The 19,506-nt window shown below is 41.1% G+C and overlaps 1 protein-coding gene across 1 annotated transcript in view; it reads right to left on the bottom strand.

Annotated features, from left to right (window-relative positions):
• The window catches only part of si:dkey-1d7.3 (transmembrane protein 132D), a 45,077-nt gene that overhangs the window by 3,738 nt on the left and 21,833 nt on the right, over positions 1-19,506 (bottom strand). The window contains exons 5-9 of the mRNA XM_047373239.1: positions 10,542-10,685; positions 8,089-8,297; positions 1,475-1,655; positions 1,198-1,311; positions 921-1,112 (exon numbers count right to left, since the gene is read on the bottom strand). Coding sequence (XP_047229195.1) covers positions 921-1,112; positions 1,198-1,311; positions 1,475-1,655; positions 8,089-8,297; positions 10,542-10,685 — 840 coding nt within the window. The remainder of the gene's footprint in view (positions 1-920; positions 1,113-1,197; positions 1,312-1,474; positions 1,656-8,088; positions 8,298-10,541; positions 10,686-19,506) is intronic.

Genomic DNA, 19,506 nt, shown 5'->3' with positions numbered 1-19,506 from the left:
ATGAACATACAGCACTGTGAAAAAGTATTCAACCGTTGCATTTCCCTTTTTCTATTTTTCCACATAAAATTTTTTTCAGATCACGAAAAAAAATCTTATATCAGAGAAAGACAACCTGAGTAAATACAAAAAGCTATTTTCAAATGATATTTTCATTTCTTAAGGGAACAAAGCTGTCAGAATGGAAAAGAGAGTGGTTGGCCTACCAAAATAACTGCAAGATTAACAATCATCCAATACATCACAAAAGAACTCCTTAACACCTAAAGCACTTCAGACATCATGTGCCTTAGTTAACATAACTGTTCATGATTCAACAATAAAAAGGAGACTGGGCATAAAATAGCACCATGGGAGAGTCAAAAAACACAGCAGACCAATAAGAACACAAAGGATCGTCTTCTATTTGGCCAAAACACAACTTGATGATCCTCAAGAATTTGGGGAAATATTCTAGGGAATGTTGGGACAAGCGTGAAACTGTTTTGAAGCTATGGGTCTTGTTGTAGCTGTGTAAAAATAACACAGCATTTCAAATAAAACAAAACAATTAAACATGCTGGTGGTACACAAGCAAGTCTACCTCTGAATGGCTCAAAACAAAGTTTTAGAGTGGCCTAATTAAAGTTTGGACTTGAATCCAATTCAGATAGTGTGGCAAAACTGGTCATTCATGTTTGAGAACCTTCCAATGGCTAAATAAAACAATTCTACTGGCACAACCAGTTATTAGGTTTAGTGGGCAGTTACTTTTTACCAAAAGCCAGGTTAGCTTTCTTCCTTTAATTTATCAAATCAAAATAATTAAATAAATTAATAATATCAATTGTTTTAAAATAAGAGGGTAACTAACAAAAACACTGACGAAAATCCATCAAGCATTTTTGCTTTTTATGTGTAGCAGTTTTCCAGTTGTTTACCTGTTTCAGCTCTGTGATTGTCTCCCTTGTGGTCGTCGTGGCAACAATAGCCCTGTTGCTCCCAGAGCTGAGCTGAAGAGACAGAGAGAGTCCGGAAACCAACTGCACCCCCAGTTCTGTCACGCTCACTTTATCATCCACCACCCTGATGCTCCTCTCAGCCAGGACCGATGACATCAGTGGGGACAGCACCTGCAACCAAAAACACAGAAACACATTCAGGCTGCTATAAAACCACTACAACTAAAATACACGCAGAGGTACGCTGATGCCTCACCTGCACAATAGTGGTCCCCACAGCCCGTCCTTGCAGTATGATGCCATCTTGCACCCTGGCGACTTCAGGATCTGCTACTTTTATAGCATAGCGCACAAGGTTGGTCACATCCACCTGTAAATTGAAAAAAAAGGAAAACTAGAGGGTAAATCAATCTAAATGCTTCAAAGTAGCAGAAACTGGATTATCATCTGCATCTAAAGCTTGAACGTTCAAAATACTTAGGAATACTAGGTCTGCAGGCTGTTAGGTAGTGTGGGAATAGCATTTTGTTTACCTGCCATTCAGAACCTAGAAAGTATTCAACAGGCTCTTCTCCAGTAAGTGGGCCAGGCAGAACCTCAGAGTCAGACTGGGCCACAAAAGGTGTGAGCACCCTCACTGTAGAGAGCTGATACTGTAACATGCATCCCCTGCCCTTCCTCATGTCCTCATCTTCTTCACTGTCCCACGCAGATCTGAAACACAAAGATAAAAAATCAGTTATACTGTATATTGGGACACAGAAATGAAGGCTGTGTAAAGTATCTAAAAACAAAAAATACAAAGCAATTAAAAAAAGGTTTCTAATACAGAGATGTGGGTCAGCTGAAAAGTGTGTTCATAAACTGTACATTATATGCATTTAATGCTTGGTCAGGGCTTTTTTTGCATGAAATACTGCATTAGTGAAGCGTAGCATGGAGATGATCAGCCAGTGGCTCTACTGAGGTATTAAGGAAGCTGTGAACTGCGGCCTTCACGTCATTTCAATAGCATGTCAGAAAAGTTCTTTATCTTTAGATGCTTTTAAATTAGCTGAATGATGGTTTTGCTTAATTTGGACTTGATAGAACCTAGTGGACTAACACCACCAGAAGACACAGCTTCCCCCTTACTATGAAAACCTTACACAACAACACACAACTTGGGTTTTGTGCCTCTCCAGTCTTCTTCCAGACTTGAAAATTGATTTGCAAATTAAAGTCTATAATTTTGGGTTTTCATAAGCTGCAAACCACAATCAACAAAACACTTGAAATATATGACACCGCATGTAATAGTTTTTGTAGAAGAGCTTCATTTTTTGAGGTACTGAAATTAAATGTTTTTTTCATTGATATTCTTATTTATTAAGTTTCACTTGTGAAAACATTTCATAACTTCGTAAGACATATTATAGCACTAAGCTAAGATTTTCTTCTCTAATCACAGACCCAGATTGGCTATTTCCACTTGCTTCCAGCCTTTTCCAGCAGCACAACCAAAAACATTTTGTTAATCTGTGAACTTCTGGAGGAAAAATAGTAAAGCCCATCAGCATTGTTGTGGCTGCTTTAGAGTCAAAGCACATGTGGAGTGACCTTTTTTAACAAAATCAATTTAACTTAAATTAACCAAGATCTCACGGCTGAGTGGTTTGTTTATATGTGGTAGAGGTTAAGCTGTGAACCTCTCAGCAACATTTATATAATTATCATACATGCAGCTGGTCCTGCTACACCGTGCACCTCAGGTTTGCTGCAGGGTTGGTGGAAATGTTTTTACACTGCGGGCAGAAAGCTCCCGTCAAGAGGTAAAGTCTACATAAACATCATTACTGCTTAGCCTGAGGTTACAGCTTAACATGCAATGGGAATACTGCTTGAATAAAATCAGTGTGACTCAACAATAGTGCACAAAAAAGTAACACTAAGCTAAATTCTGTTGTCCAGCTTGTGAATTTTAGTGACAACACAGCAGCTTATTATCGGCAAAAAAACAAAAACACCCAAGAACCCAAAAACCATCTTTAGAATCACACCAGCATGGATTGGTTAGATCTATCCAACAGTTGCTCCACCTGTACAAAAAAAAAATGCCAAGCAGCTAAACATCAGTGACCAGAGTTTTATTTTGAATTTTAAAATTTACAGGCTTACTTTATGAATTATATTTATTTTAATATCTTGGCAAGGTACCGTGTGTAACAAACTTAAATGAATTTCAAGATATTTTGCAAGTCCTTTTCTCTCCGTGTCATGTATGCACACACATAAAGAGGCTTGCAAAGTATCCACACTCCATGAACATTTCCACAATTTGTCATGCTATATCCACAAAATTCTCCCCATTTTTTAGAATATTATGATGCATTGCTTTTAAAATATTGCACAAATAAAGTCCTTAAATCTATGGCATGCATTTGTATTCAGTCCCCTTAACTCTGATACTCGTTAATAAAATCCGATGCAACTGTTCTTTGAAGGCCTCCAAGGTTTGTTATATAACATTAGTGGATAAACAGCATCATGGAGACCAAGAAACATAACAGGCAGGTCAGGGGTATGGTTGTAGAACGGTTTAGGTCATGGTTAGGTTATGCAACAATTTTCCAACCTTTGAATATCTCAAAAAGCCCTGTTCAATCCATCTGAACATTAGAAGACTATTGCAGAAGTGTAACCTACCACGTTATGGCCGTCCACCTAAGCTGACATATCTGGTGCTGTTTATTATAAATCATGTTTGGGACGCAGCTATAAGTGTTGGTAAACTAACAGTGCACCTAACTCTGAACACACCAACCGCACAGTGAAACATCTATAGCAGAGGCTGGGAAGCGTGGAGTTTATGTTCACTTTTCAAAAGGAATACAAAGATAAAAATAAAGTCAGAGCTACGATGGCATGGTACAGATCAATATGTGTAAAATATTATAAAAAACACATATCATTTTCCTTCCACTTCACAATTATGCACTACTTAGAATCAGAATCAGATTCAGATTCAGAATCAGAATCAGAATCAGAATCAGAATCAGAAAAGCTTTATTGCCAAGTACGTTTTTGGACATACAAGGAATTTGTTTTGGCGTTAATGTTGATCTATTGCTTAAGATAAAAATAAAACCCAAAAATGTGTGTGGCTCTAACATGACTAAATGTAAAAACATTCAAAGTGTATGGATACCTTTGCAAGGCCCTGTTTCACTTCCTACTCAGTACAGTTACTATTGAAATATGATGTTTCTGACCTACTATCTGTTTGTATCCGGAGCTTGGTATTGAACTTTGGGGAGGGGCATGACAGCCATTATCAAACAGTATAGACTGGGGAAAATAATGACTTTACTGTACTTATTGATTGAAACCCTACGAACCTTTATTTCCAGGACATCTCTGCTGTGTCTATTGCTCACTCAGTCACAGATGCACTAAACACGCATGTGATAGTTAGTTTTGATCTATCTGACAAAATGCAGTTATGTCAAAAACCCACAGCACCATTGTAAATTTGTGAGTTTTACAGCACTTTTACAGCAGGTTCCATTTGAAACTGTGACTATTCATAAGTATTCATAATTTTTAAACAACAGTGCAAATGATCATATATTTTAAATAATTTTTAAAGGAGTAAGAATCAGTGCAAACGCTCTTTTAGCCTCAGAAGTTAGATTTTAGCAAGCATTTGCTTTAAATATATCACTACTACAACACTATTTCAAAAACTTCATAATTTTGAGTTTTTGTTATCCAATATAAACTTTTTAATACTCCAATTAAATTTAAGTAAACATAAAATCTGAGTTTTCCAGCCTTCACCTTCCATTTCCTCTGTGTCCTTCTGTTCATTAAGCTGATGAATGTTAAACTGACTGTTTAACTTAAATTTTTAGATAAATGACTTTATATTGTCAAGAACCCCTCATGACGACTACGAAATCGAGGCACGTGATGTCGCCCGGTACGGCGGAGCCGGGGTCCAACCCTGGAGCCAGGCCTGGGGTCGGGACTTGTCGGAGAGCGCCTGGTGATTGGGTTGCTCCTCGCGGGACCCGGCCGGGCCAAGCCCGAACGAGAGACGCCAGACCATCCCCCAGTGGGCCCACCACCTGCAGGGGGAACCGTGAGGGACCGATGCAAAGAGGATTGGGCGGCGGACAAAGGTGGAGACCTCAGCGGCCCGATCCCCGGATGCTTAGGCTGGCTCTAGGGATGGGGAATGTTACCTCGCTGGGGGGAAGGAGCCTGAGCTTGTGCGGAAAGTCGAGAGATATTGACTAGAAATAGTCGGGCTCACCTCCACGCACAGCGTGGGCTCTAGAACCTATCTCCTCGAGAGGGGCTGGAGTCTCTTCTACTCTGGAGTGGCCCACGGGGAGAGGCGGCGGGCTGGGGAGGGGCTTGCTTGTCACCTCCCAGCTCAGCCGTCTAGTGTTGGGGTTTACCCCAGTGGATGAGAGGGTCGCATCCCTGTGCCTTCGGGTTGGGGACAGGTCTCTGACTATCATTTCAGCCTACGGGCCGAGTGGTAGTGCAGAGTACCCAGCCTTCTTGGCATCCCTGTCGGGGGTGCTGGATATTGCCCCTCCATTATTCTGCTGGGGGACTTCAATGCCCACGTGGGAAACGACAGTGGCACCTGGAGAGGCGTGATCGGAAGGAATGGCCTCCCCAATCTGAATCCAAGCAGTGTTTTGTTATTGGACTTCTGTGCTAGTCACGGAATGTCCATAATGAACACCATGTTCAAACATAAGGGTGTCCATCAGTGCACTTGGTACCAGGACACCCTAGGCAGGAGGTCAATGATCGACTTTGTTGTCATATCATCAGACCTTCGGCCTTATGTTTTGGACACTCGGGTGAAGAGAGGGGCTTGGCTGTCCACTGATCACCACCTGGTCCACTGATCACTCACCTGGTGGTGAGTTGGATCCACTGGGGGAGGAGAAAGCCGGACAGACTTGGCAGGCCCAAGCGCATAGTGAGGGTCTGCTGGGAACCCTCACTATGCGGACCCCTTGGCCAGGTATGTATTCAACTCTCACCTCCGGGAGAGTTTTGACCAGATGTTGGAGACATAGAGTCTGAGTGGACCATGTTCTCCGCATCTATTGTCGATGCTGCCCCCCGTAGCTGCGGCCGTAAGGTCTGCGGTGCTTGTCGCGGCGGCAATCCCTGAACCCGGTGGTGGACACCGGCAGTAAGGGACGCTGTCAAGCTCAAGAAGGAATCCTATCGGCTGTGGTTGGCTTGTGGGACTCCTGCGGCAGCTGACGGGTACCGTGGGGCCAAGCGTGCCACGGCCCGGGCGGTGGCAGTTGCAAAAACTCGGACCTGGGAGGAGTTCGGTGAGGCCATGGAGAAGGACTACCGGTGGGCCCCGAAGCGATTCTGGCAAACCGTCCGCCACCTCAGGAGGGGGAAGCAGTGCTTCGCCAACACTGTTTACAGTGGGAGTGGGGAGCTGCTGACCTCGACTGGGGACATTATCGGGCGGTGGAAGGAGTACTTCGAGGATCTCCTCAATTCTGCCATCATGCATTCCCTGATGGAAACAGAAGCTGGGGACTCGGGGTTGGACTCTTTCATCACCCAGGCTGAAGTCACCGAAGTGGTTAAATAGCTCTGCGGTGGCAGGGCTTCGAGGTTGGATGAGATCCGCCCTGAGTACCTCAAGTCTTTGGATGTTGTGGGGCTGTCATGGTTGACACGCCTCTTCAACATTGCGTGGCGGACGGGGACAGTGCCTCTGGATTGGCACACTGGGGTGGTGGTCCCCCTACATAAGAAGGGTGACCGGAGGGTGTGTTCCAATTACAGGGGGATCACACTCCTCAGCCTCCTTGGTAAGGCCTACGCCAGGGTATTGGAGAGGAGAGTCCGGTCGATAGTCGAACCCCAGCTTCAGGAGGAGCAGTGTGGTTTTCGTCCCGTCCGTGGAACACTGGACCAGCTCTATACCCTCTACAGGGTATTTGAGGGTTCATGGGAATTTGCCCAACCGGTCCACATGTGTTTTGTGGACCTGGAAAAAGCATTCGAATGTGTCCCTCATGATGCCCTGTGGGGGGTGCTCCAGAAGTATGGAATCGGGGGCCCTTTACTAGGGGCCAAGGCCAAGGGCCAGAGGGGGTCTGGTTTGGGGACCAGAGGATTTCGTCTCTTCTTTTTGCAGATGACGTGGTCCTGCTGGCCCCCTCTAGCCAAGACCTACAGCACGCACTGGGGTGGTTCGCAGCCAAGTGTGAAGCGGCAGGGATGAAAATCAGCTCCTCCAAGTCCGAGGCCATGGTTCTTGACCCGAAAAGGGTGGCTTGTCCTCTTCAGGTTGGAGGGGAGTTCCTGCCTCAAGTGGAGGAGTTTAAGTATCTCGGGGTCTTGTTCACGAGTGAGGGAAGAATGGAGCGGGAGATCGACAGACGGATCGGTGCCGCTGCCACAGTAATGGGGGCGCTGTGCCGGTCCGTTGTGGTGAAGAGAGAGCTGAGCCGAAAAGCGAAGCTCTCGATTTACCGGTCGGTCTACGTTCCTACCCTCACCTATGGCCATGAACTTTGGGTCATGACCCAAAGAACAAGATCCCGGATCCAAGCGGCTGAAATGAGCTTCCTCCGTAGGGTGGCCGGGCACTCCCTTAGAGATACGGTGAGGAGCTCGGCCATCCGGGAGGGGCTCGGAGTAGAGCCGCTGCTCCTCCACATCGAGAGGAGCCAGTCGAGGTGGCTTGGGCATCTATGCCGGATGCCTCCTGGACGCCTTCCTCGGGAGGTGTTCCAGGCACGTCCCACTGGGAGGAGGTCCAGGGACGTCCCAGGACACGCTGGAGAGACTATGTCTCTCAGCTGGCCTGGGAACGCCTTGGGCTCCCCCCAGAGGAGCAGGAGGAGGTGTCTGGGGAGAGGGATGTCTGGGCGTCTCTGCTGAGTCTGCTGTCCCCGCGACCCGGTCCCGGACAAAGCGGAAGACGACGACGACGATGACTTTATATTGTTTGTAAAATAATTTTTATTATGAAACAAAGTCTCATAGGTGAATCTTTGACAGCAAGCTGCACAATTGTAGTACAAAGTAACTTAAACCCATGACACTTTCAGACACTTTGTTTGGTATGGTGTGGTTGTGCATTGGGCTGGTTCTGTTTTACCTTCTATTTCCAGTTGTGACGGGAACCCTCCAGCCCTTAATCTGGTTAAGCTCAGGGTCGGCGATGTCGATGAACATGGGCAGGCGGGGCATCCACACACTCATCTCCAGCTGCGTGCTCAGGAAACCATACATGAAATTGAGCATCACCCTGCTTTTGCCTTTCGTCTCTTTCCCATTTAGAAAAACATAGTTACAGCGCTCTGACATCTGAAATGACCAAAAGAGAGAAAGGAAGACAAAAAGTTGATAAAAAAAAAAAAACAGTTCACATGATTTAAAAGTTTACATGTTTTTTTTCTGAATTTATAGTATTCTTTTTTAAAAGTGAAGGTACAAACACACAGGACAAGATTGTTTTTGGAATGGCTGAGAAGACGGGAAGTCAAGGACTGATTTAAAACACAAGCAACAAAACAATACTGCGAAAAAACTTTCTTGAATTTTATATCACTTCCAAAGTGTGGACAAAGACTCTCAGAGTGCTTGTGTTTGTCATCTAAAGCCACCGCTGTTACAGAATATAAATAAGCCCTACTTTACAGCTGTTCCTGTGATGTTGTTCTGGAGGTAGAAGCCATGCAGTCCCCAGCAGCAAGAGCAATGAGGTGAGACACAGCAGTTGGTGTGTTTTATTTCAGATTGGAGGCCTATCTCCACTGCCGCCTCACTTATCTTAACAAACCAGTGCCTCCACTGGGGTAATTGGAGAGCACTAGACTGGAGAATAGACTGAAGCAATGGGAAACGGGTGGGATGGGGGGGGGGGTTTAAAAAAAATGAGAAAAAAGCTGGGAGAGGAGAGAATGCTAAGAATAAGTCAAATTGAACTTTTGTGGAAATATAGACTATGGCATCTAAAGATAATTTTTGATAAAAACAAAGTTTCTAATGTCCAGGAGCTCTCCAAAGTGACTGCACACAGTATATTTTAGGTGGTTTAAAATTTATTTTTCTTGTATAATTCTTTCAAGAATGTTATGTTATAAACCACCATTTATATATATTATAAGTGCATCTCAGTAAATTAGAATATCATCAAAAAAACTATGTTTAAGTAATTTACTTCAAAAAATAAAGTGTGTATGTTATACAGATTTCTTACACACACTTATTTCATGTCTTTATCTTTGTTTATTTTGATAATTATCATTTATAGCAGATGGAAACCAAGAATTGAGTTCCTCGTAAAATTTTAATATTACATAAAATTAACTGTTAATTCAGAAATATCATGGATAGATAATTTTGGGTAAGACGGCTGACCTGTCACTTAACCAACACACATTGACTCCTTTCACAAAGTGGATGAGCCACACAAGGCCATCACTAAAGAAGCTGGATGTTCACAGAGTGCTGTTGAGTGGAAGGCAGAACTGTGGTTCATAACCCCTAGCAATAACTGCAACCTTGAGAGGACTGTGAAGCAATTCAATAATTGCATTCAATAGTTGCATTCCTTGTGGTGAGGTATTTCCTTAACCAGAGACAACATCAGAAGCACTTTGCCTGAGCTAGGGAGGAAAAGGACTGAACTGTTGCTCTGGGTAAGGGCTAGATTGCTCATGTATATGGGCTTGCTGCTATTTGAGTAATGGCCTAAACATGAAAGGTTGTCTTGTATAGATATCAAATTCATACATTTTGACAAATTCAAACTTTAATTTGGGTATGTTTATTCAGTGGAAAACAAGATTGCTTAATAAGAAACTGGTTTTTAACTAGATCACTGCTGGCACAAGTTTATGTCCATTTAACAATTTAAACCTTTAAAATAAAGGTACTTGAAGAATTTTCTTTTATCCATTTATTTATTTTACTTTTTGAGTCAATCAGCATTTTTAGGACCAAGGGTCAAATACTTTCTGTTTCCATGGTGTATAAATATGACATTAAGAGGCCCATTTCTTTTAGCCACTGGTTGTTATGCTGCACAAAGAACTGTAATTTTCTTGCCACCAATGACAAGAATGCTAATAGAGGTAGAAAAAAACAACTAAAAATCTCATTGTTATAGAGCTGTTGCAACAAGTGCCATCTTGGGTGTATCGGCACACCAAAGGACTGTTTGGAAGTGATGCCAGAAAAAAGCTTTTCTGTCCTAGCAGCACAAATGTAAATATGAGGAGTGTTAAACTGCTGGAACTTTAAATGTCTGATTATGCTACAAGAGTAAAACATGAATCTATTTTAATCCTTTTTACTAATCATTACCAACAAATGTGATTGCATCTGTATATGAATGTTTCAGCGATTTTGTTCTTTTGTTATTGCTTTTTTTTTCTCTTTCCTTGCCTAAATACTTATTTTGTCTAAGATATAAATTAATTATTTCATTCCCTGTCTGAAAGTTAAAAAGTTCTAAAATGTAGCATGCTTTTCTTAAGCAAAAGAAAAAGAAAAGAAATTGTTAAACAAACCCTATGAGATCAACATAATCATTCTACTTCTTACCTTGAGTACATCCACCTCAGTTGATCTGCAGTTTGTGTAGTTTGTCACATCTGTAACTGTGCCGTTTGCCTCAACAGCAAGGATTTTCACAGGTACTGAAACCACTTTACCCGTCAACACAGCAGTATTAAGAATATCTGTGGTCTGGGCAGAAAGAACAGCATTTTAAGTGCAAGCTAATTCTTGGTGGTAAAGTGCATGGTTTTTTTGTTATATACATAAAAACAGACATATCATTGGTATGAGTATCTGCAAAAAAGTTACCTTATCAATTATTATATTTTACAAGCCAAAATTTGCATAGCTTAATGACCCATGTTTTAATACCCTTTGATGACGTAGGGGAAAATTATAGCTTGTTATGGAAGAGAAGCTGCATTACTACATTTTGAGGAACCTGCAAACTGACTGAGCAGAATGAATGAGGATTAACAGACTACGGCAACAGAGGCTGGGCAGCAGCCAGACATGGCTGAAAAACTGTTTTTCTTTGCTAATGTTTGTTGATTGGACAACAGGATGAATTGCTGTACGTTTAAACAGAGCATCTAAGCAAATAAGACGCAGCCTTATAGGGACATTTCTTATTCTGACTAGACTTACTAATGTTGATGGCAACATCCCTTTAGATAAGTGATGAAGCGGTAGGTGTGCTGCATTAGTACAAGAGCTGGTTACCATGGAGACTGTGGACAAAGGCTGGAGGAGGGTCATTGCTCTCCAAGTTACACTAATTTCTTAGACCAGGGGGAGAATATAGGCAGGTGCTACTCAACCCTTAATTGTTGCTGGATCATACAATAGCATCAATATCCTTCAGACAAGAGAAACCCAGTTTCATTCCTTGTTTTATTTATATATATATATAACAAATAAATTCCATGCTGAAGAAAAAATATTGTGTTGCACAATACATTAAAATGTTTTCTCTATGCACTTGTAAAGGTTACAGTTGTTTGATTTAGTAACCCATTTTCATATTTGTCCATATTTGTAACCTATATGTCATATTTGCTAAAGTTGGGTTCTGATAGATTGCTACAGTGGCAGAGAGAGAGCATCTGTGTCTGTATTTCTAAATTAAGCCTGGTGTGAATAATAGATCTTTGTCATTTTTTACAAGCACATTCTTCCTGTAGGCAAAACTTAAGTCAAGAACAATATGTCATCGGGGGTTTTCATATTTCACAAACACTGCCTTCCACAATATGGAAAATAGATCATCATTTCTATCTGCTTTATTCCGCTCAGGGGGCCGGAGACAACTTCAGCTGTTATACAACAGGCAGAGGCAGTGTACACTTCTAACAGGCTGTCAGGTCATCACAGAACAAACATTCCCAAGGCTCTGTACCTATGTAGGGATAAAACTGTCAAATGTATGGAAGAATCAAAAAGTGAAGACAAAATGCATGGCGAAACAATTATAATTATCAAAGAATAATTAGACTTAAAGAAAATGCTGATGACCTTTTGACTTTGTGCATTTCTTAATGTTTGCTTTCTATTTATTAAAAAAGACATCTCAGAAAAGTGAAAGACCCCAAAACCTTAAAAAATGGATATTAATAATAATAATTGCCTTTAGTCTCTTTTACCCTTTTTAAAATAAGATATGAAAACTAATTAAAATGCTAATTAGTGAATGAAAAGAACTTTGCAACTCAGTGAATATTTCTGTAAGTAATCATAGCCATGTTATTTTGTTCTCTGTTTTTCTTTCTGGGCAAGCCTGTTGACACAAGGATGATTCTGACAACATTTTACTGTGAAAATCAACACGAGAGGCTTTAGGCATTTTCCCATTTTATACATGAGCAGGAATATAAGACAAAGGGAGGCTGCTTTTTCTCCCTTCATTTATAAACAGAGCAGGTGCAGAAGTGATCCATGAGATTGTAAAAGATGATGGAATGCTTTGTCCCTTTAAATTATTTATTTGAAAATAATGCACTGACTGAAGTTAGAATATTTCAGATTGCGAAATTAATACATTTAGCATGAACAAACGTGTGGGTTATTGCACTAATTTGTGATATAATATCAGAATAGAAAAAAAAAAATTTAATAAAGTTTATCTGATTTCAGCAACTGCTGACCCTTACCAGCCCGTATCACCCCATCCCCATCCCACCACATCTGCAGCTCAACACTCGTCTCACTCTCATCACAATAACTGGGCAAGGAAGAGATTCCTTAATGCATCCCTCCCACATTCCAAAATTAGACTTAATTTCTGCATTTTAAAGAAGCAGCAACAGTATGTTTTAATTAACAATTTATTCAATCGGAGAAATTATATGGAAAACTATCTAGACACATCTAACTAGAAAAGGGGATCACTCCTACTCTCTGTAAAATCCCTGTACCAACATTAACACCAGCTTTCAGAAAATGGTTTCCTGTAATGTGCATGACACAACCAGTTCTGGTCCTCAAGAATGTGATGCTCTTTGCATGAACTCCATTTGCTAAAAAAAAAAAAAAACATAATAAATTTCAGAGGAGATGCAAAATAACACATTTAAATGTCAGAAAAATGCATGTATTTTCTTTGCAGAGCTACTTCAGGTGCAGATCTTTCCAAACACATGTAGCTTGATAATTAGAAGAAAGCACAATATCTGGTTTGCACATATTTAGCATTTCTAAATGAATTTTTTAGTCTGCGCCTTAGTTGCTAAAAATCTGAAAGCTCTACTGAGGACAATGCATGTTTCTCTCTAATTGCCTCAAAAAAGAAAACGCAAAATAAATAATTTTCTGAAAAAGTGTTATCAATAACATTGTGTCCCTTTAGCACATATAGCAAACCCACTCTTGCATCTACTTCTCCAATTTATTATTCAGGAGCTCATATTACCTGTAAATTGTCTTAAAATTACTGGTTTCCAACTTTATTTGCCAGATCTTTGAAAATGTAAGTTGAAAAGTATGTTAACAAAAAGGTTTGAGTGATCAGATGTTGTTTCATTTTATTTATACCTCCTCCTTGGTATGAAAGTACCGGGCAGTGTTCGGCAGATGTTTCCCAGGCAGTGTCATATTTTGAACTCTGCCGGGTTGACAGCTGCTGACCGCAATTCCAAAAGGACATGTTCTAGTTCAGAGCAACGACACTGACCCAAACATAAGCCAAGGGATAAGGGGTAGCTAAAAATCAGAAAGTAATCGCTAGACTTTACGGTGAAGCCAGTGACATGCTGGGAGAAATTCAGATGCTGTTTTCTGCAAGCTTAGCAATAATTCGGTGGCTCAAGTTTGTTTCCAACGAATAACTTTTACTTTACCTAAATAGCCTTTGATTAAAAGACTTCTGTCAAGGATGATTATGAATCCACCTTGTACTATTTAAGGATTTGTTTGCTTTAGTTTTATAGTCTAGACAAGTAATTCTCAAGGACGAGCAGCAAAAACAAAACATGAAGTCAGTTAAGAAAAAAAATATTTTCCCTTTGCTGACTTTTTTACATGAAACAAGTCTGGTGTTAAAGAAGTGTTAGACAACATAATTTAGACACTTTCAGATTGTGCTAGCAATTACTGACAGTCGGCATTTTTCTTCAAACTGTGTTTGGACAGTTTTTGTGACATTTTATCAACTGCTCATGATAGATTCAATTCAATTCAATTCAGTTTATTTATATAGCGCCAATTCACAACACATGTCGTCTCAAGGCACTTCACAAAAGTCAGGTACATACATTCCAATTAATCATAACCATTGAACAGTGCAGTCAGATTCAGTTATTTATTCAAATAGGATGAAAAGTTTTTCTATCTAAGGAAACCCAGAAGATTGCATCCAGTCAGAGATTTGTAGCAGTCACTCCTCCTGGATTAGCATGCATCGACAGTGGACAGTCACTGGCTTTGACTTTGCAGCAATCCCTCATACTGAGCATGCATGTAGCGACAGTGGAGAGGAAAAACTCCCTTTTAACAGGAAGAAACCTCCAGCAGAACCAGGCTCAGTATGAGCGGCCATATGCCATGACCGACTGGGGGTTTGAGAGAACAGAGCAGAGACACAAAAGGAACACAGAAGAATTGATCCAGGAGTACTTTCTATGGGAAGGAAAAGTAAATGTTAGTGGATGTAGCTCCTTTAGTCGTTTCATCTAGAAAGAAAGAACAGATAAATTTTGAGCCAGTTTTCAAGGTTAGAGTCTGAAAGAGAGCACATATAATTAGTTACAGTAAAAGCTCAGTCAATTGCTTTATCTTGGAGAGAGAAAGAGTTAAACAGTGAAAGACAGGGCCAAGTGGATCATCTATAGAAGGTGAGCATTAAGTTGTTGCCAGCAGAAACTTGGACGATGCCCCTCTCCAGAAAGGTGTAACAGGTAGACACAGAGTCAGGCCAGGTGTAGCTTCTAGGAAGAGAAAAGAGAACATAAAGTTAACATCTGAAATAACAGCAAATAATGCAGAATTGAAGAGTAGTGTGAGAATGTACAGGTCCTTCTCAAAATATTAGCATATTGTGATAAAGTTCATTATTTTCCATAATGTCATGATGAAAATTTAACATTCATATATTTTAGATTCATTGCACACTAACTGAAATATTTTAGGTCTTTTATTGTCTTAATACGGATGATTTTGGCATACAGCTCATGAAAACCCAAAATTCCTATCTCACAAAATTAGCATATCATTGAAAGGGTCTCTAAACGAGCTATGAACCTAATCATCTGAATCAACGAGTTAACTCTAAACACCTGCAAAAGATTCCTGAGGCCTTTAAAACTCCCAGCCTGGTTCATCACTCAAAACCCCAATCATGGGTAAGACTGCCGACCTGACTGCTGTCCAGAAGGCCACTATTGACACCCTCAAGCAAGAGGGTAAGACACAGAAAGAAATTTCTGAATGAATACGCTGTTCCCAGAGTGCTGTATCAAGGCACCTCAGTGGGAAGTCTGTGGAAAGGAAAAAGTGTGGCAGAAAACGCTGCACAACGAGAAGAGGTGACCAGACCCTGAGGAAGATTGTGGAGAAGGGCCGATTCCAGACCTTGGGGGACCTGCGGAAGCAGTGGACTGAGTCTGGAGTAGAAACATCCAGAGCCACTGTGCACAAGCATGTGCAGGAAATGGGCTACAGGTGCCGCATTCCCCAGGTCAAGCCACTTTTGAACCAGAAACAGCAGCAGAAGCGCCTGACCTGGGCTACAGAGAAGCAGCACTGGACTGTTGCTCAGTGGTCCAAAGAACTTTTTTCGGATGAAAGCAAATTCTGCATGTCATTCGGAAATCAAGGTGCCAGAGTCTGGAGGAAGACTGGGGAGAAGGAAATGCCAAAATGCCAGAAGTCCAGTGTCAAGTACCCACAGTCAGTGATGGTCTGGGGTGCCGTGTCAGCTGCTGGTGTTGGTCCACTGTGTTTTATCAAGGGCAGGGTCAATGCAGCTAGCAGTCCAGGAGATTTTGGAGCACTTCATGCTTCCATCTGCTGAAAAGCTTTATGGAGATGAAGATTTCATTTTTCAGCACGACCTGGCACCTGCTCACAGTGCCAAACCCACTGGTAAATGGTTTACTGACCATGGTATCACTGTGCTCAATTGGCCTGCCAACTCTCCTGACCTGAACCCCATAGAGAATCTGTGGGATATTGTGAAGAGAACGTTGAGAGACTCAAGACCCAACACTCTGGATGAGCTAAAGGCCACTATCGAAGCATCCTGGGCCTCCATAAGACCTCAGGAGTGCCACAGGCTGATTGCCTCCATGCCACGCCGCATTGAAGCAGTCATTTCTGCAAAAGGATTCCCGACCAAGTATTGAGTGCATAACTGTACATGATTATTTGAAGGTTGACGTTTTTTGTATTAAAAACACTTTTCTTTTATTGGTCGGATGAAATATGCTAATTTTGTGAGATAGGAATTTTGGGTTTTCATGAGCTGTATGCCAAAATAATCCGTATTAAGACAATAAAAGACCTGAAATATTTCAGTTAGTGTGCAATGAATCTAAAATATATGAATGTTACATTTTCATCATGACATTATGGAAAATAATGAACTTTATCACAATATGCTAATATTTTGAGAAGGACCTGTAGCGAAGAGGGTGAAAGTGGTCATTATGTCCTCCAGCAGCCTAAGCCTAAGCCTAAGCAGTAACTACAGAGATAGTTTTAGTTTCAGTTTATTTATTTATATAGCGCTTATTTACAGCAATGTCGTCTTAAGGCACCGACAAAGGGTCCGGAACGGTGCGGGGCCGCCAGGGAAGCCAGACCAAACCACCAGGTGCCAGAGCCCGGCCACCCCAGAACGGGCCACGTGTAGGGGCACTAAGTAAAATAATAAACTGATAAACTTTGTCCATCTAGAGCCCACTGATGGCGATTGTTACACTAAAAACCACAAGATCGGGATACCTCTCTCTGTCAGACTGATTATAACCATTGAAAAAGAGAAGGGGTCATACAGGTAGCAGAAATGGAGGGTGTGTTTGCACCTCGACCATAACTGAGCCGGTTTAGGCTAAACCTGACTCCCCCTTACTCCATCCAACAGGGAGGGAGGAAGGCAGAGGTAAAAAAATAAGGAAGATTGCTCAGGATAACCTAAGCCACTAACTATAAGCTTTATCAAAAAGAAAAGTTTTAAGCCTAGCCTTAAAAGTAGACAAAACCGGGAGGACCAAAACCTGGAGCTGGTTCCACAGGAGAGGAGCTCGATAACTAAAGGATCTGCCTCCCATTCTACTTCTAGAGACTCTAGGAACCACCAGTAAACCTGCAGTCTGAGAACGAAGTACTCTGTTAGTAACGTATGGAACAATCAGATACAACTTAAACTGAGAATCCCTGACCTTTCAGATCAGTGAATGGACCATATGTAAGTGCTAACAACTCACACAAACAACAATACTTTTGTTGTGAAAGTTGCTATTGAGGGCATACATTTCTTAAAGTTGTACTGTTTTCATGAAATACCTGTGTAGAATATATTTTTACTTTGTTCATTTGTATTAATAAGCTGCAAACAATGTACTTTTATACTTAATTTTCCATGAATATAAAACATTCCATACAAAATTCTATTTAATCACCTTCCGCAAAAGCATTAATGTCTTTCTTAGTTTTGAAATCTAAAATATGTATGGCTGTTTAATTAAACCGTAAAACAAGCAGGTTTTATGCAGTAAGTATACATAAAACTTGATGTCTGTTTTCTAAGGGATATGTAGGTTTTGTGGGAGGACATTCGCCCCTCCACCATTTAATAATTTTGCAGTTTTGGTCATATTGTACCCAACGTTTTTAACAAACACCTGGCGAAGAATGTTTCATATCCAACATGAGTCAGTTTATACCAGTCTTGGGGATGTTTTGTACCTATTTTGACAGAAATCTTTAAAGCAATTTTTATAATTGACTCATTGTGGTTTCATGACTCAAGCAAAATACTTTCAAGAGGAGGTCACTTACAATTACCTTGGTTTTATCAGGGGTCCAAATCTGTCATGTTTAATGAGTCAAATAATCTAAAGTTTTGTAAAAAAAAAAAAAACTTTCCTTAAGTAATGAAATTTCCAAATTACAAAGACAATAAATAATAGCAATGGTACACAGGGTGGCATGGTTGGTTTACAGGTACAAAGGTTAAGTAGTATGGGACAAAAAGGGCATATAAATTGGTGAGAATAACACACACAGACTCTGCTTATTGCTAAATAGCAAAGACAATTTAATATGTCAACTCTTGCCACAATTGACTTCTCAGATGGACGTGGTCCACCTTGGGAGCATGGTGTCCGTTTCAAACAGCTTGAATCCCCTTGGTAAAGACATAGAGGTTTTTGATCCAGGTAGCCAGGAGTCAAATATTGAGGCTTACCTGCCTGAGGTTGAACATTCTCTCCTTGACTTGCGTTTTCCTTCTGATCGTGAGAAACTGAGGCTTATTTGGAAAACCACAGCTAAGAGTGTTCATGTGTTCATAAAAACTCTTCCTCCCAAAATTAGTGACAGCTATCCAGCTCTCTGCCAGGCTCTTAGAGAAGAGTACTATGTTTACAGAGATGAAGCCGCTGCCACTATTAATGCTTTGACAGTTTTGCAAAAACAGGATGAACCCCCCAGAGAATATTTCCACTGTTTAAAGACTGCTTATTTTCAGGGATGTTATGTTCCAAGTCTTGAAGAAGACCACACTTTTAAGTCTTTGTTTCTTCACAACCTCCACGTTAGTGTGCAGTATGAAGTGACCATGCATTGCATAACAGAGAATCTCTCCATGCAAGAGACTCGTAGATATGCTCAGCTTGTGTGGGAAACATGTGTCCGTTCAGACAGAGCAGAAAAAGGCAAAGTTAGAGTGTTAAACAATCAAACTGAGAACAGGCCTAAGAAGAAGCGCAAAGTCAGTCCCCAAGTTACGCAACAGAACCAGGGGGGTGGTAAATGGCGTCAGCCAAAAGACAAGCAGCCAGTTAAAAGACAAACACCTTTTCACAGTGCAACATCGAACTGTAATGTTGGTGGTAAAGAGTGGAGCCACTCCAAAGATGTCATTACAAAGGAGTTTGAGATGATCTGCAGGTGTGTTATAACTGAGGTAACGGCATTCCTAAAAGACATGGCAAGCCGTTGCAGTCCAGAATCAACCCTGTAAAATCTATCAAACAAGGTAGGAAGATGGTAAATAATTTCCAACATATTCTGTCTTAATCTTTTCCTTTCTTATGGTTTTGAACTTCAGAAATTAAGGTTTAAAAGTAGAATTATTATGGTGTGAAAATTATTACATGACTTTTGTTTTTGTTTAGTTTTTTTCCTTTAAACATTTTATTAGTGAGTCTCTGCCCAAACTCGCCTCACGCCTGTCCAAACACTATCCTCTGAACCAAAATGAACTGTTGAACTCTGCCTACCTGCAGGAACCCAGTGACTCTTTTCACATGGCTGAGGACTGATGTTTAGCCCCGAAGACTGTGGACTTCAT

Source organism: Girardinichthys multiradiatus, chromosome 8, assembly GCF_021462225.1.
Source record: "Girardinichthys multiradiatus isolate DD_20200921_A chromosome 8, DD_fGirMul_XY1, whole genome shotgun sequence".
Taxonomy (NCBI): domain Eukaryota; kingdom Metazoa; phylum Chordata; class Actinopteri; order Cyprinodontiformes; family Goodeidae; genus Girardinichthys; species Girardinichthys multiradiatus.
The sequence above is the reverse complement of the archived record's forward strand: the minus strand, read 5'-3'. Positions and strand labels throughout refer to the sequence as shown.